Source organism: Passer montanus, unplaced genomic scaffold (assembly GCF_014805655.1).
Source record: "Passer montanus isolate IOZ18808 unplaced genomic scaffold, ASM1480565v1 scaffold48, whole genome shotgun sequence".
In the NCBI taxonomy this organism is placed as follows: Eukaryota; Metazoa; Chordata; class Aves; order Passeriformes; family Passeridae; genus Passer; species Passer montanus.
In genome coordinates this window covers 449,789-476,268 of record NW_024369707.1, presented here as the reverse complement: position 1 = coordinate 476,268, position 26,480 = coordinate 449,789, and the positions used below count along the sequence as shown (strand labels likewise).

The following is a 26,480-nucleotide window of genomic DNA, read 5'->3' as shown; positions in this document are numbered from 1 at the left end:
AATGGTAAAGCAGTGTTGCAGTACTTTTGTACATATAATCTGCACTTTAGGGAAAACATTGCTTAGAAAGGGAACTTCCAGAATTCAATTTTAAAGTAGAATTTTAAAATAATGATAAGGTTTACAGTATCAAGCATATTAATGCAACGTACAAACTAAAGGGGCACTTTATTTTAGTCTATTTTTGTATGTAATATTTTTGTTATGTAATAGAGACAAAACCAGAGCCACAGTGTATCTTTCAAAAATAGCTTTTTCTGCTTACAAGTTAATTTGAAAGAACCAAGTGTGGCAACTTGAACTGCAGTTTTCATTCACCAGTGAAACCCACTTCTGTATTAAAAGCATAATTGCTTTTAACACAGAAGCCTAATTCTGCTTTTGCCCTTCATAGCTATTCTTTTGGTGAATGTTACAGCTCCATTCTGTGCTGGTTTCCCAGAGCAAGTAGTTTTCACAAGCTGTTACAATCAAACCTATCCTGTGCCTGCTTCATCTCTAGAACACAGAATCACTGAATAGCTTGGGTTGGAAGGGACCTTAAAGATCATCTACTTCCAACCCCCCTGCCATGGGCAGGGACACCATACTTGAAATTAAACCTGAAAACCAAAAGGGAGCTGACTTTTCCTAGTGGAGCAGTATTGAATGTATTAATCTTTTAAAGTCTGGAAAGAATTGTGTTGCTGCCCTGTTAAATATTTCTGGAAGGTCAGTTATTATTTGTGAAAGTGTTTTTAAAAGAATGGAGTCTCATCTCCAAAATAATTATAGTTTTAACATTGCAAATGTGCATTAAAAAATTGAAAAACAAAACAATGGAACTTTTCCCAGTAGTGCAAACTTTTAAGCACAAAAACATTCTTTTCTTCCACAATCATGTTAGAAAAAAAAAAATCTTCATATTTGATGTACATGATGAGAGAGATGTTGGGTTGATTTCTTTGTCATGCTATTAATCAAGCTGTCAGCAAGAAACAGTAGTGCTGGGATCTTGTGTCCTGTGTGGCCATCTGTGTTGGGAAGACTCTAAAATTTGGATGGCTACATAGCTCCTGACCCAACCCAGCCTTTGATGCATTTCATTCCTTTTGAAGACAAAAGGATATGGTTAGTGTTTTAAAACAGAACTTGAGCTCAAGGCCCAAAATGCTCCAATAGATGATAGAATGTGAAAATGAATGAAAAAATGTCCATTTTAAAGTGGCAAAAGAATTACTTGGCAATGACTCAAGAAGTAATCACTCCTGAATGTGTTTTCCTGTGTAGACAGGGAGGGGGTAACATGTTTTGGAATATGTTCCAGTAGTAGGGTTGTGTTTAAGCACAAAGGGTGAAGATTTAAAAAAAAAAAAGAATTTTAGGGGAAGTATCATTGTTCTTTTAGATCAAACTGAAACATGTAATGAAAGATGTAGATTAAATTAATGTGTAAATTTTATTTTTGCTGAAGTAATAGACAAAAATAATTTATGAACAATAATTTATTTAATATTGCTTTTTTAACATATATATTATTGCTTGCTGATTGTTTCTTTCATGGAGAATTCTGTTTGGCTGTAAGCATTCTGATCTCTGTTTCCAAGTAAATCTTTATTTATGCCATAATTCTTTTTTTCTGTAGAGAATCTTGGTTAACGTTTCCTTGCAAAAACAAGGATTTTATTCTTTAACAGCTAATAAATATTTTTTTCTTTTTAAGTTGCTTTAAAGTGCTTTAACTTTTCCTTTCTAACTCTGAACTTTCCTCTGTGTGGCTGCCTGTGAGGTACTATTTCAGGTATTTGGCTTTGTTTAATTCTACAGAACATGCATGCAAGTAACCAGTCCCTCAGAGTTCACATCAGCATCACTCCATCTAGAAACAGTTTTCATACATGAATTAAGTGTTACACAGTAATTGATAGCACAGTAGGGCATTTGTGCAGTGGTGGGTGCTGTTGACTGTTACAAATGTTTAAAACTGTTTCTCTTTTCTTTTCTACCTAGGAGATGAAATTTATCAGGACATTTTTCGTGACTTTTCTCAAATGGCATCAAATAATCCAGAGAAGTTAAACCGCTTCCAGCAGTCAGATTCCCACAAGTCTTAAGTGTCAAGAAGGAAAAGAACCTGAAGCTTATAGTGCAAGTCTTTTTTTACTATAACAGAATGAATTGTATGCATTTTGTTAGATAGTTTGGATAAAATGACCACTCCAATGTAGCTTTAGATTGTGGTAGCTGGGGAAGTGTATGAGTTGGTTTATGTTCTCCAGTACATATACCTCAGCAGCTGAAGATGTTTCAAGCCCTGAGTCCCTGCTGGCTGAGAGCAAAGCAGCCCCTGCTGCAGGGCCAGCGTTGGCAGCTCGCCCTCGGGGCTGCAGGGGCTCACAGCAGCTTTGCTACCCAGGGTCACCCGCTGGCATCTGTCCCCCTGCTGCCATAAAGAATGTGCCTCTGACAAGAAGGTCTGGGTTGCATTTTCTGGGACTGTTTGAAGGGAATTTGGGCAATGATTTCTGAGTTGTCCTTCCATTTTTGGGACTGCAGCTCAACAGATTCTCTTGTTCCTGCGGTGACTCTGGTTAGAGGCAGGCTGTTCTTAACAGATAACTCCTCTTTTGCAAGCTCTTTCACAGTGGAAGCTCAAGCACCAGGCTGGCCTTTTTGCTGGTGACTGCAGGTCAGTCACAAAGGGATATATCCTGGGGACCAAATTCCTAAGAGCAGTCCATTTTCCTTTTTTTTTCTTTTCCTCTTAAATTAAACTTTCAGTGCAGCAAGTATCCTTCTAAATGAGCATGTGGAACCTTTCATGAAAAATAAACTGAATCCTTTTGGACATGATGTGGGGTTTGTTTGTAGTATTTTGACTTGAAAACTTGAAATTTGAGACACGAAAGTAAATACTGAGCCAACAAAGTTTGTGTAGAATAGTTGTACAAAGGCTATTTCTACTTTTTGCTGTTCTCACTACAAGCCCTGGGCTCAGTATAAGTCTCATGTCTTGCAGCCACTCTCAGTTTAGGGCAGTCAATCCCTTCTATCAGGAAACAGTAGCCCTTGTATAATTTGCAATGATGTGTATGTTTATGTGTTGTCTAAATTAAGGTGAGCACAGGAAAAACTAGAATTTCAGTGCACATTTCTGTCAAGTAATGAATGAGCACAGTCTCCAACTGTGTTGTGAGGGCAGCAAGACAATTTGCTTTACGTAATGGTGAGCTCCACTCTGCCCTTGTGCATGTATAAATGGTGTCTCTAGATATATGCTTATATATCAGGTTATTTATACCTAGATAATAATCCTCCTAAACCTCAAACCAGCACATGCAATTCTTTATCATCTATTTGTCTACCCTATGGAGACAGCTTCAGCAGAGTTTTTAGGTGACATAGTATCAATGTGAGTTTTCAGTAATCCTAATAGCTGTGGCATTGTTAACCTGCTGTTTAAGTGTATTTAGGAAATTAATTGACTTTTCTCTGTGAAAAGACAAGCAAAACTTGGATAAAACAAATTGACATCTGTAAACTATGGTAAAGTTAAACTCTCTGGCATGTTAAGTTTTAAGAAGGTATTTCAAACATTTATAATTTTGCATCAAATGGAATAGTCTGCATATTATTATTGCTACAAAATTAGTAGTGTTGTAGAATTGTCCAGTGGATTTTATTTCCAAGCAGAATAATCTTACAAGACAGTTCTTGCTTTGTATGTGGTCTAATTATGGTAGGAAAAGCAGATTCTGCCCATTTAAAGTGCACATTTAGTCTGAATAATAAGAAACTTAAGGATATCACCTGTAAGCAGTAATTTTTATTAAGTTGGTTTTTAAATAGCTGCCTATGAAATGATAATATACTTCCTAATCAGCAGCATTTACCAGCAAATGGGTGTTTTAGTAGATGTTAGTGAAAGAAAGATTCCTGGAGTACAGATGGGACAATGTAATATATGAGTGCATAATATACACCTTAGACATAGGTTTTTCTAAATGTTTGTCTTTCCCAGCCTGGCTGGCAGGCCGTGTGGTTGGCTGGAATGTAAAGCTGCCTAAAGCTTAGTGGCACAATTGCTGTCTCAGTTCAGGCTGCTGGAGAACAGCTCTGAAAGACTTTGTTCAAATCTTCACTGGTGATTTCCTCCCTTGACACAAAATCTCTGTGACAAATTCTGCAGGGTGATTTCTCTAGACTAAGAAGTTGCTTCCCTGGAGCTCTACATGTTCATGTGTTGTGTTCCTGACTCTCATGTGTCTGGGAAGCAGTATCAGCCTGTCTGTGCTAAAGGATGAATCCCACCTGACTGACGGGTGGTGTGACTTGTCAGGAGCGCTGGACTTCCAATGGCTTAGGGAGTAGATGTGTCACTTGTGGTCCTCAGCCTTGTTTCCCTGTCCTTTTGGGTATGATAGGATGTCCAGTACAAACTGCACTCAGTTAAAGCCTTTTTCAGGTCAGGTGCAATGGTAATGTATTGCTTATCAGCAGAAATGAATGTACCATTAAGTTTGATGGCTCAGTCTCACCAGGCTCTGGCAGGCCCCTCTGTGACACACAGGACTCAGCCCTCAGTAGTGTGATTATCACCACAGCTCTGAAGATCTGGATTCCATATTGAGTTTTGACTCATATTAATATTCTGCTCAGCAATATTAGGAAACTTCCATCTCTATTACAAGGGGAGTCTGAGTGGAATAGTAGACAGTAAGGTTCCATTGTGGGTTAACATCTTGTACTTTGTACCAGGAAATGGAAAGATTCAATTCCAGTTCATGTTTCTCTTTAGGTATGAAATACAGTAGTGAGGGACAAAGCAGAAGATTCCTAACACATTTTAAAACCATCATTCACATGGATTTTTAGTAATTTTCTGTATTAGATAGCCCATTGAAGTATAGTATAATAGCTTTCCTATTTATAGATCATGTGTTCCAAAAGTGTCTTGGAACTCAATTTACATTCTAATGCATCTTGATTTCAGCCATGTAATGAATGTCCATTGCATGTTGATTAAAATAGTGTCTGTGGTGGCTCATTAGTGATATCAATTGTTTTGACGGTTCATAAGGTTTCATGTTTTATGTTAGTAGCAGTACAGTGCATATAAACTTAAATTTCTGAATGATCATATTGAATTATGCCACTACTTGTGCTAGACAGTTGGAATTTGTTCACATGAATTTGGGTGAAGGTGAATTTGGATTGTAGAGGTATTTCTTTGCTTTCACAAACAGCCCACATTGCAATCGGATGGATGTGTGTTCCAGGTGCTCATTAGTACATTGTGGACTTCAGCCTCTCTGCCCATTAGGACCTGATCCGGGAAGTCACTGATATCAGTGGCAGCACTGGTTTTGGAGATTCTGGATTGTACCATTCGTGGCTTTTAATGTTACAGTGCTAAAGGATCCTGTATTAATACTGCATTTTTCACTCTGTGGGGTTTTACATTTTACATGTTTGTATACTGAACTGAAATAGTTTTAGAAAATGCAACCAGACCTTCCAACTGCTGTCAGCAAATCCCTGTACAAGAGGAAGTTTCTCCTGTTTTGCATTATGACATCAGTACACATGTGTTGTCCAAATTACTAGGTCTCCTGGATAGAGCATAACCTTTGTAGCACTACACTAAAAAGGTGAGAACTAGAACAAGTGGAGGGTTGATGTCATGTTTCCAGGACTTCGGTGCTTCTCTGCAGCCATCTGTTTTAAATTGTGAATGTTACCTCTGCTGCTTCATCTTGAGAATCTCAAATAACACAGTGACTATGAAACAACCCTTTGATGAAACTGCAAATAATAATATGTAAGTACAAAGGACGTGATATTTTTACAGTGTCAAAAGGACTTAGCTGATTATTCTGATTCTTCAATACACAAAGTATTTTGAGAATCCATTTTTCAGGCTACAATCTGCCCCATTCATTATGGACACTTTTTCCCAAGTTGGAGTTTATGGCTTGTGCATTCTGACAGCCAACATGCCTTGCTCCCGTGCTTACACAAAGGCACAGTTTTAAAACAGGGACAACTCTGGAGAGGCACTACTGGGGAAAAGGATGAGTGTACCACTTTGGTATATACCCTTCCATATGCTTGCTTTATCTTTCTGCATACACTATTTTCTTGTTTCTCTTCCCATGGAAGGAGATGACAGAGGAGGAAATATTCCACTCACTTTTCTGTTAGGAGCCTAAGTTTCCATGTTTTAACAGAAATCGCCATGAAATCATCGTTTCCTCAAGCATAGACGTTACTTTCTCTGAAGTAATGAACTTTTTTTTTTTTTTTCCTCCGCGCGTTCCTCTGTACTCGGTGTTTTTTAAGCATTCCAGCGGCAAAATGTAAAAAAAAACCCTTCCCCCCTTGAGCTGTAATTGTACAGACTGTATACTCCGCCCTCCTTCGCGTTATGTACGGCTGTAGACTTTGTATCTAAAACTTGGCTGTGGTGTGTGTAGTGTGTCATTGCCCGGGGCGGTGCCGAGGCCGGGGCGGTGCCAGGGCCGGGCCCGGGGCGGTGCCAGGGCCGGGCCCGGGGCGGTGCCACCCGCCGCCTGCGCGCCACGCCGCCCGCCCCGGCCGGCGCGGGGCCCCGCGGGCTGCACCTCCTGTTCATGTTCACCAAGGCGGAGCGCAACCCCGCGCTCCGCGACAAGGCGCAGGCGGCGCTGCGCTCGCTGCTGCGGCACGGCCGCCTCGCCGCCGCCGATGTGCTGCACCTCCACCTCGTCACCGAGGGCGCCAGCCGCGACATCGGCCTGGGGCTGCTGCGGGACCTGCTGCGCGGCGCCGCCTTCCGCCACCAGGTGCGCGGGGCCGAGGGGGAGCGGGGCCTGCCGCGGCGTCCGTGTGATCTTCCCGGGACCTGGGAACGGCGGGAAGGAGCCCCCTCAGCTGGCGGCCCGTGTGCTGGCTCCCGGCAGGGCGGTTCGCGCCCTCTCCCTGCTGGGGGAGCTCCCACTGCTCTCTCGGGAGTCCTGAGGGGCTTGTTCCGTGTCCCCACCGCTGCTGCCTGCGGGGAGGTGTCCTGCTCAGCCCCGCGATTCTCAGCTGGGACTGGGCAGCAGCGTGGCTTGGGAGCACCTCCGGCCTGTGCTGGAGAGGAGCAGTTGCTCCAAGCAGTGCTGCTCTCCTGCAGGCCCTGTTGCTCCTGTTTTCAGCATCTCGGCACAAAGACCACGTGAGCTTGTATCTCGATGGGTTCCCGATCAGGAGAGAAGGTTGGCCTGCTGCTGGTGGCTCTTGAGAGCAGGAATGGAGAGCCTGCAGAGGCTGGAGTGCATCCACGTACAAATGTTCCTGCTTCCAGGGAAATGGTTCTGCCTCCCAAATCCACAGCCAGTGTAGTTTATGCAAGGTCAGGCTTTCCTTTGCATTAAACGAGTGTCTGAAAACTGGAGAGGTGCTAAGAGATTCCAGGTAACCTGATTCTTCTGTCCTGAGGTGCTGCTGCAGAGCCTTGCTAGGAAGTGTCCTCTAGTCCTGCTGGAACTTTTATTGCTCATAAGTCCTGTATTTCATATTAGCTGAATTCTGCCAAGATGAAGCTAGGAGTGTAATCTTAACATTTTTCACACAGACACTTTCCTGGTCAATAATTCCACCACTGATTTTCTTTAAACAAGTCCTTTTCTAGTGCTGGCCCTCAGTCAGGTCATGCACCCATGGTGGGAGACCCACACTATGCAGCAGTGCTTGGCTGTCTGAAGGGTGTGCACGGCTCCCTCAGGAGGATTCTTGCTCTCCACAGCAGCATGGACTGACTGCCCCATGATGGTGCAGTGCTGATGCTGTGCAACAGCCCAACCCAGGTTTGTGGTGTTGTGTCCCCTGGAGTGGGAGGACCCCCAGGCCACTATGGTGTGCACATCCCTTGCAGTCACCCCTTTGTGTGGATGGCTGCCTTACTGCCATCTGCCCCTCTGGGAAACTTCTCAGCAGGCACCCTTGCCAGCCTCACTTCTCCAGAGCAACTGGAGTTGCAGTTGCAGGTGTGATTTGTCTGTTGTGGATTGGCCCCTGTCTGTAGGTGCCTGTGGAGTCACAGTGAAGCCTGGCTCATGGCTGGGTGAGTATGTCTGGCACCAGAACTGGTCTCCTGGGTGTAAGCAGGGAGCATGATCTGGAGGCCTCAGGTGAGGTCTCACTGAAATCAGCTCAGTGGGACAGTTTCTCTTTTCTGGCAGAGCCTGATGTACCCTGGTTTCACTGGCTAGCCTATGGTTGCCAGTGTGCTTTGGACCAGTCCATTTCTCTGCTTTTAGGTACAGAGAAGAGGCTGTTCTACTTCTCAAGCATGAAGCTTTGTCCTAATCCTGTGCCAGTTTCTGTAACGCCAGCAGGTGACAGCACCTCTTTATTCTTGTTGTAGCCTACCACATTCCTCTTCTTTACCAGCAGGAAACATGCCTAGCTAGGACTTCTGGTGCTCCTGCTAAAATGTTGAAAATGATTGATCCTGATGCTCAGCTAGCTCCAGCAGTAACCCATCTCGATCCTGAGACCTCTCATTTCCTGCTCCTCGTGGTGTGTGCAGAACACTCTCCTGGTTCTTATGCTGTTTTCCTAGCACAGGCCCAGATATAAGGCTTGATAAAGTGCTCAGGGAGCAGCTGGAGCCACTAAGGCCAGACTGATAAAACGCCCTGAACTTCACCTTTTTCTTCATGAGGAAGTGATTCAGGCCCAGCTTTTGGAGCTGCCCTTGCCCCCCCTCATCCTAGCAAAGCTGGGATCAGTTGTCTCCTCTGTTAGAGTGAAGCCCAGAGTCAGACATGGATCGTAACCTTTGAGGGAGGGTGTGGGCTGCTTTTCTCTCTCGCTAGGCAGATTCAGCCCTTCCAAAGTCTCCTGCAGACGGAAGCAGCCGGCTGCAGCCCGGGGACAGTGTGCAGAGAGAGGGCAGAGGAGCTGTGGGGGGCAGGCGGTGGGTGTGTGGGAGCGGCTCAGGCGCCGGACCCTCCCGGCAGGGCAGGGCAGGGCTGTCCGGGCGTGGGCAGTCGCTGCGCGGCGTCTCCGCTGCCGCTGGCCGTGCAGATGTGACCCAGATGCGGCCCAGATGTGCAGCGGAGCGCGGCCGGGCGGCAGAGGGAGCTCGTGCTCCGCCTGTGCGGGCGGCCGGCGGAGGAAGGGCTCGGCCCGCGGGCTCTTACCGGGGCTCTGTGACAGCGCACGGGCGGCACGGGGATCTCTGCCGCCTCTCCCGACCCCCGGCCAGCGGGAGGTGCCCGGCAGCGAGCCTGGGCCAGCCTCGGCCGGCACTGTGCTTACACAGAGCACCAGCTCGCCCCGTTCCCTGCCACTCCCGGCTCTGTGCTCTGATTCCTTGTGCGATTCCTGTCTCTTACTGGTTCCATTTCCCTGCCGTAACAACACGAACTACACGTTCGGTTCTCTGCTCATCCTGGTTTCCTGCTCAGATGTAACTGGGCTGCCATCCCACCATGCTTACTGAGACCTGTGAGGATGAGCAACGTGGGAAGGAGGGAAAGTTAAAGGAAAAAGAAATGCAGCTTGTTTTTTCCTAGTGAATCAGTAGAAAGAATCTTTCATCAGTGTGGGATGTGTGTTTATAAAACTGTGCTTGCACAGGAAACCCCTAGAACTTTTCTTAATGCCCTCAGCAAACGTGGTCGGATTTAGCTACAGGGATTTACTAAGAGCTGTTACACAAATAAATAACGAAGTACAAAATTAGCAGCAGATCAACAAGCTGTGCTAAAGTCAGCAATGAGGAGGGAAGAAGTCTTCACAGTCCCCGAGCCTGGCCTGTGGCTACAGGAGCAAAATTCAGCTGCTCAGGAGATTGCTTTGCAGAAGGACAAAATACATGTTTTTCCTGTTTTCTTTGGCAGGAGTGGAAAAGCAGATGATGCTGTGTCAGGAGTATTTCTCCTATAAATTTTGTCCACTGGTGCTTGGCAGTGTGCTCACTTCAGAGGTGACTGGAATTAGTTTGACATTTTCCCCTCTTTTTTATGTACTGTACGCACCTCAGGCTGCCTTTGCTGGATGCACAAGGGTGCTTGCAGGTGCTGTATTTCTCTTCCATGCTTCTCCAGCCCAGCCAGGCCCCAAAGCTGCCCCTGCCAAGCCTGGCTGGGAGCAGAGCGTTGCACATCCCCGTGCTGGTGGTGCTCAGTTTCATGAACAGGCTGCCTTTGCACGTGGAAACTAGTGCTGGTTTGCTTGTTTGGTCACCTTTGGCTGCTGTCCTGCTCGGGTGGCCGCTGTCACAGCGATGGCACAACCACCACACAGCTCGGCAGGGCCGGGGTGAGGCGCTGCCTGATGGTAACAGAGATTCCTCCCCTGCCGTGTCTTGGGGACTGTGCTGTGCTACCCAAAGCCAGGTGTGGCCGCCGATGAGCTCTCCCAATGCACTTTCCTGGAACGCGTTGTTCTGTGTTTTTCCTGCTGTTCTGCTGCAGGCCTTGGCTCCGGGCCCAGCAGCCGGGCCAGCGGCACGCCGAGGGACACGCTGGCCACACAGCCTGCACGAGGGCTCCTGTGGCTGTGGCAAGGGCCAGGGACCAGCGTGGGTGTCAGGGTGCCCTCCCAGGAAGGGGCCATGTGGCCTCAGCTGTTCCTGTCCCCCAGCACTGCCCTGCCGTGGGCCCAGCCATCCTGGCCAGTGCCAGGACAGGCCCATCGCCTCAGCGTGTTCAGCGTACTGCGGGTGCCATGGGCACAGCCCTGCATCCAGCAAGCTCCACTCTGCTGTGAGAGCACATTGGTCTGAGCAATGGGTTCTGCAAAAAGCTGTGGATGGAAGATGTTCCAGACTGCTCACTGCCTCAATCTCTGCACCAGCTGAGCATCAGTGCAGCCTCTTGTACGCCCCATGGAGAGGATGGTCATTGCACCAGCACAGCCTCGAGAGCCACCTTCTTCTCTGAAGCATTTGACTTGGTTTAGGCTTTCTTTTCACTTAAAAACAAAAAATTAAAGCAAGTGCTCTATCCTGCGTGTTTTAGGTATGTAATGCAGGTCCTCTTGTTCTTAAGCAGATGACGTTTTAGTAGGGAAAAGAAGTGAAACTGTAGAACCATTGAAATAGTTTAGTGTGAAAGCAACCTACAAAGACTGTGGTTTGTGTTCCCTGCTCAAGGTGGGGCCAGCTTTGTGGAAGTGTCTTGGTATCCCTCAAACAAGTGCAATAGGTTCCCTTCTACAAAATTCAAGTACTGCTGCAAAGTCACGTCCTCGCTGTACTTTAGTTCCAGCAGGGCTTTTTCTGCTTTCCCTGACCTGAAGAAGGCAGCACGACCCCAAGTCTCCACACTCAAGTTCCTGCACTCCCCCTTATCTGTACCAGGGTCATGTCCCTCATCTCTCTTAATTATCCTGAAAATCCCTCTCATTATCTTGTGTGATTCAGTGACCTGTATCCTTCTGTGGGTATAACGAGCTGCATGAAAGTTCCTGTTCATTGGACTTTGACCAAAATAAATTATGAGCTTGTAAAATGTCAGTAGCTGGCAAGGTGCATTTGGGGTTGCTCCTGTTTCTGGGACACAGCCACAGCTGGCACAGGCATGCCAGGGCCCGTGCTGCTGCATGGGCTCCTGCAGGGCTGAGGGATGCAGAGCAGTGCTGGCTGAGCACCAGCAAAACTCCAGCACAGACAGGCTGAGATCCATCTACAGAAGTTGCTCTGCATTGCTGTAGCTCCTGAAGTTTGGATTTTCATCCGCGTGCTGCGGCCTGTCCTCCCTTTCCCCCTGCAGAGCTTGCCTCCATGCCAGGCTGAGGAGCAGCAAATCTGGGCTGCATCCCTGGCCCTGTCACAGCCTGCTTCTGTAGGAGGGAGCAAGCCTTGGTCCTCAGGGCAACTGATGTGCTCTGGCTTGGCTCTGAACAGCAGCACAACAGAGCCTGGAGCTAGCTGTTGCCTCTTCTGATGGACTCCATATGGAGACCAGATATGTGCTTGCATCAGTCACTGGGAGCAGACCAGAGAACAGCCCAGAGCATGGAACACACTTGGTTGTGTGAGGGGATTCAAGTCTCTGCCCACCTTACAGTTACAAAATGGCTGTAAATGTCCTTCTTTCCCTGCACTGGACCAGTTCTTGCATCAAGAGGATGTGCAGGGGCCAGGGCAGGCAGGCCCCTTTGTGCAGCTGCAGTGCCTGCAGCACTGTTTGTGCTTTACCAAGCTCCCCCTCGCCCCACGCTCCTGGGGGCTGGGCAAAGGCTGCTGGAGCTGGGCCTGTCCCCAGGAGCAGCACTGAGTGGTGTTTTTGGTGTCTCTGCCAGGTAATCGTCCATGACGTGAATGAGCTGACAGAAAAGCTGTTTCCCATCGTTGAGGCCATGCAGAAACACTTCAGTGCTGGATCGGGGACCTACTACAGCGACTCCATCTTCTTCCTGTCAGTTGCAATGCATCGCATCATGCCCAAAGGTAGGTCTCTGCTGTGCTGCCTCCAGAACACACGCTCTCTTCTGCACAGAGATGTTATCCATCTCTGTTTGAAATAGAGTTAGTTTGAGGTGCTATTTGAAATACAAAGTTAATAAACTTTTGGGATGGACTCCTAGGATTCTGCTCCTTTCTGCAGAGTGATGGATTTATCAGTCCAAGACCTCATCCAGGTCTCCACTGGCATGAGTGACAGGAGGCAGCTTCCTTGGCATCTGAATCCTCCACCCAGCTCTAATACTCCCTCCAGACTTCCTGCCATGGATCTCAGGTGCACTGTTGCTGAGATGTGAGCAGATGCACCTCCCCTGTGCCCCTGCTGGGTCCTGTCCCAGTTTGGCTCTACTTAGGAGCTCCAAGCTCTGCTCTTCTTCATGAGACTTCCTCTGTCCTTTGTGGACTTGCCCCTGTCCTCGTGGCATGGCCTTCTGACAGTAGCTCATTAAACAGTGGGACCCTGAAGGTCCCATCCAAGCTCACTGATCATTACCCTGTGGGCTCCAGCCAATGTGCTCTACATGGCTCTCCCCCAGACTTGGGTAATTCTGTGTCTGTCTGGTGCTGTCTGCACTGCGAACACTTTGAAGTACACTGCATACAAATGATGGTATTAATGCTGGCTAATTCACTCCTCCTGATTCCCTACTCTGTCTTTACTGTGTGCTAAAGATATCCCTGTCGTGCTGCCTGCCAGCAAGAAGCTGCTCAGTCTGAAATGCCTTTTCTCAGTTCATCAGCCCTCATCTCTTGGAAAGCTTGTTTGCTCTCCCTCAGCCTGACAGGGCTTTCAATGGTCTGTTCGGGGCACAGGATGTTTAAAGAGGCATTTTTACAGTTTTGTGAGTTTAGTTTTTGTTTCAGAAGCTGCTAGTAAAGCTGATTTATATTTCCCTTGCAAGGGAGGTCAGGTTTGCTGTGCTGGGTGCCTGGTGATTTATGGGGCCGGCAGGGCTCACTGGCCTCCTCCCTGTGCAGCCAGCACTGCACGAGAGGCACCAGGAAAGGCTGCAGCTCTGCTGCCCACTGGCAGCCTTGCAGGTGATGTGGGAATGGCCCTGGGCTCTTGCTGCCCTCCTGACTCTGACAAGCAGTATCCACTGGTCTGAAAAAGCCCCTTTGCTAAGTTTGAGGAGAAAGGACCAAACCCTCTTTTTCAGGCAGTATTACCATTTTTCCCTGGTGTATTTCTTTGCCATTTCTTCTGCCTCAAATGCTCTGTTCTGCCCTGAGTGCTGTGTCTTTTTGTGCACCTCTCCAAGCACATCTGGCTCCATAGCATTAGCACCAATTTTTTGTGGAATCCAGATTTGATTGGAAGCTTGAACATCCTCTAGCAACAATGAAGGCCCTGATCTGAATATTAAACTCTCTTGTGTGTTCATTTGCATTTACATTAATCAGTCTATAGGGTTTTTTTCAGTAGCAAGCGACCTTTGTACTAAAATTGCCTGGCTTTAGTTTACCAAATGTATCATTTTTTGAAGAGAGGCATTTCCACAGTATCATGATTTAATTATTTGTTTGGAATCTATGGATTGTGGTGGGGCATTGACTTTGCAGACCAGTGGCACTGAAAACTGAACATCAGATTTTTTTATTTTTTTTTTTAGGGACTTTTGTGGGACATGTGCTGGCTGCCTGCACATTGCACTGAGGTTAAATGGGGTTTGCCACTCAGCTGCTCTGTCGTTTACTGTTGCTTGGGATCTTTGCCCAAAAAACTTCACATCTAAAACCTGCAGCTGCCAAGTTAATAATATAACAGCTTCTTAGCTGGTGTAAATCATGGAACACTCTTGCCTTAAATGTCTTACATCAGTGGAGTTAATCTGATTTAAACCAGCTGGGGAGTTGGTATGCAGCACACAGAAGTGCAGACTGCATAACTCTTGTCTGTGCTCGAGGCTCATAAATCCCATTTTAATGTGGTGTGGCCAGGCCCGGGGAGCTGGAGCAGTGCTTGATCCTTCAGAATGGTTCTGCAAGGGGGAAGTGAGGGGGAAGTTACACAGAGAGGACAAGGTTCAGGCTTAGAAGGAGCTGCCAGGATGAGGACAATGCCAGCATGAAATGGTCGCAGAGCAGTGCAAAGAGGAGAAGGGAGAACAAGGACCCAGACCTTTTCACTTTCCTTTGCATCCAGAGGGGACCTCTTCCTTCCTGACTGGCTTTGATCCCTCTGTCACTTGTCATTTTACCTGTGTAAATCAGGCGGCCCAGCAAGCTTTTTATCACCCTTCTATGGGTACATGAAGGAGTAATGTCTGGGCAGGTCTGTCTGGCAGGCAGGGTCTGGGGACAGACTCCTGGTGCCACAAGTGAGGGGAGGAGGAGTTGAGGTGACAGAAGAGCAGCCTGGGAAAGCTGGGAGCTCCCCAGGGAATTCTTGGCGCCTGTTGTTGGACCAAGGTAGTTTTCAGGATTTGTTTAACAGGTTTTGTTCCTAAGGAGCTGGTGGGCCAAGGGAGAGCCAGCAGCATCCAGCAGCTTGGGTAGAGCTTTGAAAACTGCCATTTGGTGTTCAGCTCCATTGGTGTAGCTGATGGTGCTGCAGCAGGATGGCCTGTGGGAGAATAAGGAGCAGAGGGAAAATGAGACATGAAACAGCTTTGTGACCATTTGGTGTTCAGCTCCATTGGTGTAGCTGATGGTGCTGCAGCAGGATGGCCCTGTGGGAGAATAAGGAGCCGAGGGAAAATGAGACATGATACAGAAACAGCTTTGTGGCTTATCTCTGCCAACTTAGACAGAGGAGTGGAGTCCCATTAGTTCAGGGGAGGCTCAGAAACCTGGCTGATGGTACCACGCTTCACATGGAGTGAGGGCATTTAGCAGAACTTGGCTGAAGGTGGTGTTTGACAAATTGGAGGTAGCAGAGTTTCCTGGCTGCTGTAAAGAGCTGGCTGTCTCCATGGGGAGTAGCAGCATCTCTGGGCGTGGTGATCTCCTTCCTGGCAGCATGGAGGGAGTTCTCAGGGTTTCGCTCTCCCTGTCCAGCCCAGCCTGAAGGCAGAAGCTGTGATGAAGGGTGGGAAGGTGAGCACAAGCTGCAGAGGGCCCCTGGGCTCTGCAGGGTGTGAGGTTAGCCCCCATGCAGCATTCTGCATCTCCCAGGTGCTGAAGATGCCCCTGGGTACTTGCTGCCTGAAAACTCAGGAGCTTGTTCTGCTGGTGGTAGGGCTGTTCTCAGGGGGCTTGGAGGGGAACTAAGCAGCAGTGGGAGAAGTGGGTAAGTCTCTGTGGGACTAAAGATGCAGAGCTATGAGGAAGGAGAGCAGAGTGGAACTAATTGTTATGTATTAACCAAAATGTATGGCATACCAACATGGTCTTTTGGTATAAAATGAAAGAGGTTTTGAGAGAGCAGTGGCTTCTGTGTGGGACAAGCCTGGCTGACTGGGACCCTCCAGTCTGGGAGGGGGCTGGCCAAGGGGGTTGTGGTGTGGGCCATGAAACCACGAGCCATACAAGGCAGAAGTTTGTACAGGAACTGGGGGACATCAAAATTGGTGAGAAGGATGTTCAAAACACAGTGTGGTGATCTGTAGAGCTCCCTTCTGCAGGATGCTGTAGGTGCTGGGCTGCCTCATGGATGAGGGAATCACAGCCAGCTGCTGTGTGCTGGACAGCAAGCCCCAGTGTGTCCTGGAGCTGCCAGCTGTGCAGGAGCCTGTCAGGAGGACACAGATGTGGGTGCTGGGGGGAAGCAGGGGTGGCTGCTGTGGGTGAATAAGCAGCACTGTGTCTGGGGAAGGGACTGCCAGCAGGGAGCTGTGCCTTTGGCTTCATAGTGGGTGTCCAGACAGCACACATCAGGATCCATGGGAAGTCCAGTGGTCTCCCTGGCTTCAGACTGCGAACGGGGCAATTTCTCCAGCTCATTATCAACAGCTGTACTGATTGTTAAGCACAGACCAGATTATAATGATGTTTGTCCAAGCAGCCTGATAACGACCAAGCCCCAGTCGCTTGGGGTTTGGTGCTGCTTGCAGCAGGATCCAGCTGCTGGCTCAGGCTTGGTCTCCCACGAAACTGATATCAGCCTTTGTCTGCTCTGGGATTACCAGCCCAGAGACAGAGGCCTCTGTGAACATCAGCTTATGCCTTTCCCACCAAGCAGTGCTGGAGGGAAGGCAAAGGCCAGCCAGGAGACGTGTTGGAGCAGGCACTGGGCTGTGCTGTGCCAAGGCCAGGCACCTGGAGCACTCCTGCCTCTGGCTGTGGAGGTGGAGAGCCTGGGAGCTGGGGGAAGGGGTTAAGCACAGAGGTACCAGGAAAGCAGTCTGTGTACTGGAATAATGCCTCAACTACTGTCTTCTGCTAGTGTCCTTCAGGAAAGGAATGCTATTCCACAGGCAGCATCCTGAACACATTGTTGGTTGCTTTTGTTGGGATGTGTGCATGAGGATTCAGCGTTGCATCTGCACTGTTTGAATCCACAGCGTGGCATTGCCCAGGTGGGACTCTGTTTGCCTGTAGGGTGCCAGCTGCCTGAGTGTGGTGTGTCCCCTCAATAGCACCCGTGTGCAGAGCTGCACTGCACACATCCTGTGTCACACAGGGCATCAGAGGTCTCTGAGGTGGAGCCTGGCAGAGGGAGATCACTCCCCCTTTTTCCTCCTGTCAGCTGCAGAGCAGTTCCTGGTGCACAGGGCAGCTGCCCACAGAACTCAGCAAATCACTGTAATAATTGTAATAAGTGAGCATTTTGAAAGTGCGTCACTCCTGATCCTTTCCTGCTGGCTGAGCACTGCCAGCATTGCTGAGCCCACCACATCAGGGAATGCAGAGATGCAGCTGTTGGGAGAGGGCTGGGAGGAGAGTGCCCATGTCCAGATGCTTCAGGCTTGATTGTGTGCTACCAACAGGGAGATGTTGGGAAAAGGCACAGAAAATTGGGGTCTGTGGCAGTCATGGGAGTTGGCCCCACAGCCATGTCCTCCACACCACAGTTCCCAAGGGATGCTGCAGTAGCTGAAGGGTTTGCTTTCTGGCAAAAATGTTTCCATCTTTACAGGGATGGAGGGAGCATTAATAGTTTCTGATGTGCTCTCTTAACCTCCCTCCCTGCTTCATGCCACAAGCACGTGAAAAACAGCCAGATTCCCTTCCCAGCCTGTCTCTGAGCTGCAACACTTATATCAGGTCCTGTGATGGGAAGAGAAGACGCTGGAGTGATCATTTTGCAAGCAATAGGGATAGCTGTGCCAGCCATTGTTCCTTGCTGGGGTGAGCCTGTTGTGCTGAGAGAGTTGTTTTCATGATGCTTTTCAGGAGCAGGCAACAGCAGACCTCTGAATAAGCCCACCCCAGGAAAACACTGGAGCTGTGGCCTTGTAGAGGGGTCCACATCTGCTGAGATGAGCTACTAATCCCATCTGTGGGTAATGCCTGTGGACATGCCTGTCCTGGCAGGAGAGCTCCTTGGCCCCAGCCCTGGCGTGGAGGAGGCGCCAGGAAGGGCTGCTGTGATGAGGGGGACGTGGCTGCTGCTCAGCAAGTGTCTGGAAGTCTCCTGAGTGCTGCATCACAGCACAGACCCCTTCCCTGTGGCACTGCTGCCTCTGGGGCTGTCGTGGCCCGCAGCCCCCGGGGGCAGTGTCACTTCTCATCATTTCCACTGCCTGCCCCTTGCCGCAGTGTCACCATCGATTATTTTTGGATGTCCTAGATCTGTCAGGCCAGGGCTGGCTGCTCCCACGGAGCAGCAGGGTCTCATCACCTGGTGCTGTGGTGGGTGCTGCCCTCCTGTCTCCCCAGCCAGAGCAGCTGCCCCATTCCCAAAGGGTTGGAAGCTGCTGGGGGTCACCCAGTGTTGATGCCAGGGCTGCTTTCCCCCACAGTCTCTCCCTGCTCTGCCATAGCTCATTAGAGTTTAGCAGGAAGAAACAAGGACAAAATCTGCCTGCAGCCCTTTCCCCCAGTGTGTGCAGTTAACTGGGATCTGAGCCCAGAAAATTTATTTTCTTGTATCTCTTTTTGGTTTCCCTTTCCATCTCACCTGCTCGTTACTTTACAGCTTTCCATCCACTCTTTTGTAATTTATAGCAACCTGGAATCAAACCTTATTTTGTCTGATTAAAAGGTTTCCTGCTGCTCTTCCTCCAGCTCCAAAAAGTGTTTTCACACTTCTCCCCCAGCAGTAGCGTATATTAAATAAGAGGCAAACAGCATTTCCACCTCCATCCTGAAACCTATTGCATGTTTAGCAATGTTGCTGCTTTTGAATCCAGTTAAGAGCCAAGGTGTTGAGTACTGCTAAATATTAGTCCCTCAGACCTTGATGGATTACAAGGGGACACTTGGATGCACAGGAAAAATTAATTTCCTGGAACAAAACACATCCATCTCCTGCTGAGTCTTCCCCTTCCCTCTGGAGATGGCTGTAGGGTGTGGAGCAAGGCGATCAAAGTGATGCTTCTGTCAATACCTGGGAACATTGCTGCTGCTCCAGACCCCTGAGCTCACCCAGGTGCCTGCCCTGTGTGGGTGGTAGCAATGATTTGTCATCTATCTCTGGCAGACAGCCTAATTTTTTAATTAGCTGATAGGCTGATTAGCTGCTGTGCTGCAGCCACTGCTCTGCTCTGCTGGTGCCTAATCAGTGCTGCAGAATCCTGGTTAGCAGCCGGGCTGCTGGGGCACATGGCCCCTGCACTCCCTGGAGCTCTGTGCAGGGAGGGAGCTGTTTGGTGGGGAGGAGGCTGCTGGGCTGTCCCGGGAGCAGAGGGGAGCCTTGGCTGCAGGGCAGACGGGAGGACCTGTGTTGAAGCTGGAAGGTAAGCTGCACTGCACCTTGGCAAGCTGTGCTGGTGCAGGGCTTTGTAGCATCATCTTCTCATGGGAGGGTGGGCTCTGGAGCAGCACCATGTCCTGGGAAGGGGGACTGCAGCCCCCTCAGTGGCAGCAAGCTCTGAGCAGCGTGTCACGCTTGCACGTTTGCCCCTGCCTTGGCTGCTTGCTCTGGGCGAGGCTCTCTGGTGTGCCGAGGTCAGCTGGGCAGGCAGCAGTGATTAATGCTGGGCACAGAGGGGAGGCTGTGTGTGGAGAAAACAAGGCCTGGCCAGGGGAGCACACAGCCAGAGAGGAAGCTGCTCACAGCCCTGCTGACAGCAGCAGGGAGAGCGGCCAGGGGCAGCTGCCGTGCAGGGGGCGAGCCAAACCCAGGGAGCCTCCCGTGAAGGGCAGGATGGAGAACCCAGCATGTTTGTGTAAATAAACTGTGTGCCTCCACACTGGGCTTGTTGAGGTGCTGGCATCCCTGCCTGGCACTGCAGCTGTCCTCATGCCCTGCTGCAGCTGAGGCTTTTGGGGACAGCTGGCTGCTGCTGCTGGGCACTACCTCCTGGGTTGCACAGGGACTTCTGGAGCCTGTCACCCACTCTGCATCCATGCTTGGCCATGGTGCTGGCTGTGGGAGTGGAGTTTTTCTTGGCCACACATCTCTCTGAGGCATGAGGGCGGAGGATTCTGGTTTCACAGCCAGCACAGGCAGCTTTGTGTTGCTCCTGCAGGCACACTGCCCGCTGGAGCCGGCGGCTGCTGCCCTGCTCCAGGAGGTTTATGGCCCAAGGCAGCCATCTGAAAGTCACTGCAGGTCCTTCACAGCTCCTTCTTCCCTTGGGATCTTGTCCTGTCATGATGGGGATAGCTAAAAAACCTGATGGAAAAAACCATTCCTCAAAGCAATTGACAGAGGTGGAGGGGCAGCTGTCCAGGTGTGCCTAGCATTTGTAGACCAGCAGATCAGAGATCCCCAGCCCTTCTGACTCCAGCTCAGAGAACTTTGGTTGCTTGGCTCTCTTCTTTCTAGTGGTCCAAGTCAAGTGGCAAAATGAACAGCCACCCCCTGGCCCTTCCCCCAGCCCACTGCAGCCCTGCAACACCCAGAGCTGCAGCCAGCAGGGGACACTCCTGTCACTTGGCTGCACTGTGTCACCCGTGCTGGCTGCAGCTGCTGCTGGCCCTGCAGAAGGTTCTCTGAGCTGTTCTGCCTTTATCAGCTCCCTGTCCCAGCCCTGTCCAGGCCACCACCCCACCCTGCCTCCTGTAGGATGGAGTGGGGTCTTGCCTCCCTTGTTGCAGGCTGGCAGGTGCTGGCTCCATGGACAAGGCAGAGTGGTGTGCCTGGGTCACACAGCTGGGGTGGCAATCCCAGCAGTGCCCTTGCTGATCGTCTCTGGTCCCAAAAGTCACTGCTGTGATGCAGAGGAGGTGTGGGGAGGTCAAGGTGCTCCCACCTGATGTGTGCCAAGTGCCACATTAACAGTTGGACTCGATGATCTTAAATGTCTTTTCCAGTCTAAATAATTTCATGATTCTGTGTTGGAGGAGTCTCTCCTCGTTGGCATGAAGCATCAGAATGCTTAAGTCCTTAAAAACAGGTTTGTTGAGAGAGGTGGAGGTGCCAGTGCAGAGGATGGCGGGAGCAGAGCCAAATTACCACCAGTTTTGGTGACAGATGTTTGCCTCAGGAGTGTGTGTGAGATTTGGGCACAGTGCAGCCTGGTGGGGTGGTGTCCTGTCCCCTCCTGGTATGCCACTGTTGCTTGAAGCATCTCCTCTGCCAGACCAGCTGCAGGCAGGATTTTTTTACTCTGAGAGGGCTGAGCTTGTGCTAACATGGGCCTGTCAGTGGGCTGGAGAGTTACAGCACTTCCAGTATTTTGATTCTTGCTTATACTCTACATCTATTAAACCACTGCTCAATTATCAACAATACAGACTGCAATGTTTGCTGGACAGCTTCTGCCCTTTGTGCTGTGATGGCAGCTCTCCATTTCACTATTAAGTTCCTGGACACAGCTCTTCCCCTCTCCTCTGCCAGTGGTGGCATGCTGCTTCCCTGGATCTGGTGTGGTTTGTATGGAAGTGGAGGGTTTGGAGCCAAGGCCAGCACTTAGACCCCAGCCCTGCTCCTGCTGTCTGGGCTCAGCTTTGCCAGAGGAGTGACCCTTACACAGAGAAAGTTGTTGGGATGAGCTTAAATTACTTTGGCTGCAGAACAGCCTGTGCTGCTCTCAGCAGGCTCCTGCCTTTGCATCTCCTCTTCACCTGACCCATCGTCCATTGTCCTGTAGTTACAAACCCACTATTTACATTTCTTAGTGTCCATCCTCTCATCTCATGTTAGGATAAAATAGTCCTATTCTAGGGCAGATTCAAGGCTGCCCATCCCTAGGCTGCTCTGAGCAATGGGAGCAGATCCTTAGGGCTGGAGGGGTAATAGCTGCTGCTGATGGCTTGCTGCTTGACATCCCCAGAGCTCTGGCGAGGTCCACCAAAGCAGCTCACCTCCTCCCTGTGCCTCCTGCTGCCATTCATGATCCTGCCTGACATTCTGGGAAGAGCAGTTTCATGGAGTCTTACAATGGTTTGGGTTGACAGGGACCCTAAAGTTCATCTGTGTCCAGCCCCCCTGCCATGGACAGGTGTGTCACTTGGCAAATCAAATTGCTCATCTAGACCAAATTTGCTCCTAAGTGTCATTCCAGTGGTGGGGTGGCCTGGCCCACTGCATACCTCCTCTATCCCTGCAGTGCCCTGGGGCAGTTTTTGGGGTCCATGCTTCCCGGGAAGGGCTGTTAGACTTGCTGCAGAAGCTGCCTGCTACCACAGGGGCTCCTGGTGCCTTTCAGAGCATCCAGACAACCTGCTGTGCCCCCCAGTACACCAAAGGGCTGCCCGTCTGTGTGCTGTCATAGCCCCACTGGGTCCTGGCAGAGAATGTGGGGCAGCAGGGCACAGGGACATGACCCCTGCCTGCCTCTGCCCCCTCACTGGATGAGGTTGTGGGATAGCATCTCTGAACCTGGCCATTCGCCTCTGGGCAGGGCTGGGGGGAGGTTTTGAGCCAAGCCTGGAGCACAGCCCTGCTGTAGCTGCTGATACAAGGCTGCAGTAAAAGATTACAAGCTTTAAATGGGGCCAACCTGTGCTATAAAGCTGTCACTGCTAATGGAGACCATCTCTGCTCCGAATGGCACAGCTCCCCTCTCCGTGCCGTGGCTGGAAGAGCTGGAGCTGAGCAGAGTGGAGGGTTCTACACAGTATGGCAAAGTTAGAAAACTCCCTGCTGAGCAGAACACTCAGCCTTTTCCCACATTTCCAGCTGGATCCCTCTGAGCAGCTTGTGCCTGAGAGAGCACGCGATTCCTCCACCCCCACACGGCAGCCAGGACAAAGCGCTTGCTAGAAGGGCGAAAGAGCATGATACATCATAAATATTAGTGCCTGGCCCCTTGCCAGTCCCAGGCAGAGAAATCATCTCAGCCATTAATCTGTGCATGCAAGCTTCATCTGGCAAAGTGATGCTGAATGTCACCCATGCTCACTTATGTCTCAGTGTTGCAGTTCATGCTTGCTTTAACAAAAAAAATTTCAAAATTTCAAAAAATCAAAGCAAAAAAGTATTTGGTGCTTTCTGGGTCTAATTTCTTGGTGAGTATTTCCTGGGGGAAGCACAGGGCACAGCATGGACCAGTGTGCTGGGGTGAGCCAACACGGGCAGGATGGAGAACCCAGGGTGTTTGTGTTTGTGTAAATGAATTGCGTGTCTCCATGCTGGGCTCTGGTGGCACTGGCATCCCTGCCTGGCACTGCAGCTGTGCTCGGCTCAGCTCCCTGCTCAGCTGAGGCTTCTGGGACAGCTGGCAGGGCTACAGGGACCCTCCCAAGCCTTTCACCCACTGAGGTGCTGGGGCAGGCAGGGCTGGGACTGGCGCTTCCTCCAAGCTCAGCTTTCATTCTCCACTCTGATTAATTGCAGTTGGTGTTCAGCTGTAATTTTAGAGAACAATTGGATGACGTGGCTCACAGTTGATTTAATTGAAACCTGATGAGGCTGCTGTGTACCAGGGTGAGTGGTGCTGGGATGCCCCTGGGAATGCCATTCCCTATTCCCAGTCTGTTGTAGGGCTCAGGCTCCCCACATTTATCTGGAGCTGAGCTTGTGCAAGGTCTTCTTGTCCTGGAGTTTTGTGACCAGTCTGGGTATTCTCAAATGTGGTAATGTTTTGGATTTGGGGGTTTGCCCCACTGTAGTTTGAGCCACTGGGGAGGTTGGGTGCATGTGGGATACTTGTCTTGTTCTTCACTGCAGAAATACACTGCTCTGCTGACTCATATGCTTGAGTTGCACTGGCCATTTTTGAGGCAGTTCAGAAGGCTGGGGGAAATTGCTTTCAGGTCAAGACCTGCTTTAGCCTGTGGTGATTTACTGTGCCTGGGGTTTAAATCTTTGCAAACAGAGGATTATGGTGATGGTAAATACTAGGTAGGCCTGAGGATTGCTGTACTGACAGCTGAAGGGAGCATGGCCTTTCCCTTTAGCAGATAGAGCATGATGGATGTTAAAAAAACAAATTGAGATACAGCCCAAGTTGTAGCTTAGACACTGTTTCTCCTTGATTTATATTTCTGCTTGGGTGCTTCACAGTGTAAGCAGTGTATTTCTTGCTTAACCTCACAGGGCCTTTTTGCTCTTAAATGAGGGCAATGTGGTAGGTATGACCGATTGCCAAGAGACCCAGATTAGTGCAAGATCTGCAAAAACTTCAGAGCTGCTGTACAGCCCAGTGTCTGCTTGAAGCACAGACACCAAGCAATGAACACTTTTGAAAACACAAAGCTGCACTCCTGTGCTGGGGGATAACTGCTGGTGCCTGGCTGCTCTCAGTGCCTCTGGGTCTCTAGTGCCATGATGGCTTTGGGGGCTGAAAACAGAACCAGTGCCTCCTGCTCTCAGCAGCCAGGAGTAGCCAGCAGCCTGTCCTGAGCACAACAGGGTGAGGGGATGAGGAACCATGGTGGCACTGCCCCAGCAGCACCAGCCTGGTGGGAAGCCCTGCCCGTAGGCACAGCAGATGCAGGAGCAGAAGGTGAGGGCAGGCAGGGCTTGTCCTCCTGCCTGCAGGTACTGGGCAGGAGGAAGGATGAAGGCTTGGTTTGCTAATTGCTCTGGAAGTGGTGATGACAGGCAGGTCTAGCCTGCAGGGAGCTGTAAGGGCACCTGTGCATGATGAGTGGGACCAAAACACATTGACACAGCCTTACAATCCAATTACTGCTGAGTGCTAAGCAACCTGGCCAATTTGCTCTTGGCTTTTATAACGCATATAAATAGAGGGGGCATTATGTAATGCCCTGGGGATGGCTCCACTCACAGTCCCTGAGAAGGGCTGAGCTGGCCTGGCCAGAAGATGACCATGGCTTTGCCTGTGGCTGGGAGATCCCATCTAATGACTTGATCTCTTGTAGTGTTTGCACTTGCTGCATTGTGCTTGGCCTGCTGCAATCCATGCAGCATCCCTACATCCACCTGGGACAAGCAGTCTTGTCAAGGCACATCTCCTGCACACTCTCCCAAGCAGCATCTCTATCTTCCAGTCTTTCTTGTGCTGCAGAGGAGACTGGGACAAATTTGGGCAGGGGCCTGACCCTGTTAAGTACCTCACCCAGCCTTGAGAATGATGTCCTGCAGCCTTTCCTTGCTCTTGATGTCTCACTGCAAGTGGAAGATGCTTCCATGTGTTTACAGCCCCCCTTGCCTTTGAGAGGGTACCACCAGCAACAATAGTCTTCCAGGCTGCTGCAGATCACCAGCAGCTCTGTGCAGGCAGAGGGCTGTAATCTCTGTAATCTCTTCCTCAGGGAAGCCCGTGGCAAGCTGCTGGGAGCTAATGGGTTTGTGCAGGTGATACTGGAGGTGTCATGTGGCGAACTGATGCTGCCCATGATGGGAATTGCTTTGGTATGTGGGCCAGGGATGGATGCTGTCTGGGCTGGAGGTGGGAAACACTCATGGAGTTGGTAGCTGAAAGTAAACACGGGATTTTGTGGGACTGGCACCACAGAAGCACTTCCAGAAAGGGAGAGAGGCTGGGTTGAAGCTACCTCTTGCTTTTGTCAGTTATATGGAAAACCAGTCTTCTGGAAGGAAGGAGGCAGTGGATAGAAGCAGGGGGTCACCAGAAATTATTTCTGAAGTAAACACACTCTGGTAAATGCTTCATGATGGCTGAAGTTTGTTTGCTTCATGCGGAGGTTGCAGCTGGATTGCGTTTGCTCTGAGTTGCCCATGGAGCAGACTGCACCAAATCCTCATTGGGCTCTGCTCCTCCAGTAGCTGGTGGTAATCAGGGGTTACACTTTTGTCTTATATTGCTGACTTTTCCTCTTTGTGCTTTCAGAAATAACACGGATCATCCAGGTAGACTTGGACCTGAAGTACAAGACCAACATCCGAGACCTGTTTGATGAGTTTGACAACTTCCCAGAGGGAGCAGTGATTGGGATTGCCAGGGAAATGCAACCAGTGTACAGGTACAGCCCCCTCCCCATGGGGAGCAGGGAGTGGGCAGCAGGTGGCTGGTGGCTTCTCTTCAACTCAGGTTGCTCTTTGGAAAAAGGCCTGGGGAGCAGTGGTCTCCCTGCTTTAATCCCTGCAGGGGAACTGAATCTGAAACTTGTAAGTTGGTATGACCAAACTGTACAGTGTTACTGTGGTTTGTTTGCTTGTTCCCACACACCATCACGAGACTTCCTGAGGCAAATTCTTGATCATCAGTGCCAAAATCCATGCCTGGACTCTGGTGCATCTAGAGGCATGTTTGCCCAGCCCTGCCTGCTGAGGTGCTGTAATTGTGTGTTGGCCCTCTGAAGTTTTGGGTGAGAGTATTGCAGAGAGTAGGGATTGGGTTTGGGCAACAATGAGGTTCTGGGTCCCTGGAGTGCACTTTCTGCTTCCCCCAGGGAAGGCTGAATGGGCAACTCTTGCTGACCTGGGCTTGCAAGCACGAAGGTGGCCTCATGGTCCCTTGCTCTTCAGACCCTTGGTCCACCAGCCACTTCTAGCTGTGCTGGAAACCACTCACAAAGGAGTGGGCCAGTCCTTCCCACTCATGGGAAATAATGCAAATCCCACCACTGGTGGGATTCAGGGACATGGATATTTCCAGGTACTTAGAGAAATTGGGTTTTTTTAGCCATTGTTCTAAGGATGGACCTCAGGTTTTCTTTTAATCCAGGGTAGATCAGATAATTATCCCAGGATGCC

The 26,480-nt window shown here is 49.9% G+C and overlaps 2 protein-coding genes across 8 annotated transcripts in view; both read left to right on the top strand.

Annotated features, from left to right (window-relative positions):
* The window catches only part of ACAP2 (ArfGAP with coiled-coil, ankyrin repeat and PH domains 2), a 63,232-nt gene extending 56,793 nt beyond the window's left edge, over positions 1 to 6,439 (top strand). For all 7 annotated transcript variants that reach the window (XM_039722311.1, XM_039722308.1, XM_039722310.1 and 4 more), the window contains one exon: positions 1,990 to 6,439. In XM_039722311.1, coding sequence (XP_039578245.1) covers positions 1,990 to 2,093 — 104 coding nt within the window. In that variant the 3' untranslated portion in view covers positions 2,094 to 6,439. The remainder of the gene's footprint in view (positions 1 to 1,989) is intronic.
* Positions 6,440 to 6,545: 106 nt separating this feature from the next.
* XXYLT1 (xyloside xylosyltransferase 1) overlaps positions 6,546 to 26,480 on the top strand; it is a 32,364-nt gene continuing 12,429 nt past the window's right edge. The window contains exons 1-3 of the mRNA XM_039722362.1: positions 6,546 to 6,803; positions 12,259 to 12,406; positions 25,615 to 25,747. Of these exons, the coding sequence (XP_039578296.1) occupies positions 6,612 to 6,803; positions 12,259 to 12,406; positions 25,615 to 25,747 (473 nt within the window). The 5' untranslated portion in view covers positions 6,546 to 6,611. The remainder of the gene's footprint in view (positions 6,804 to 12,258; positions 12,407 to 25,614; positions 25,748 to 26,480) is intronic.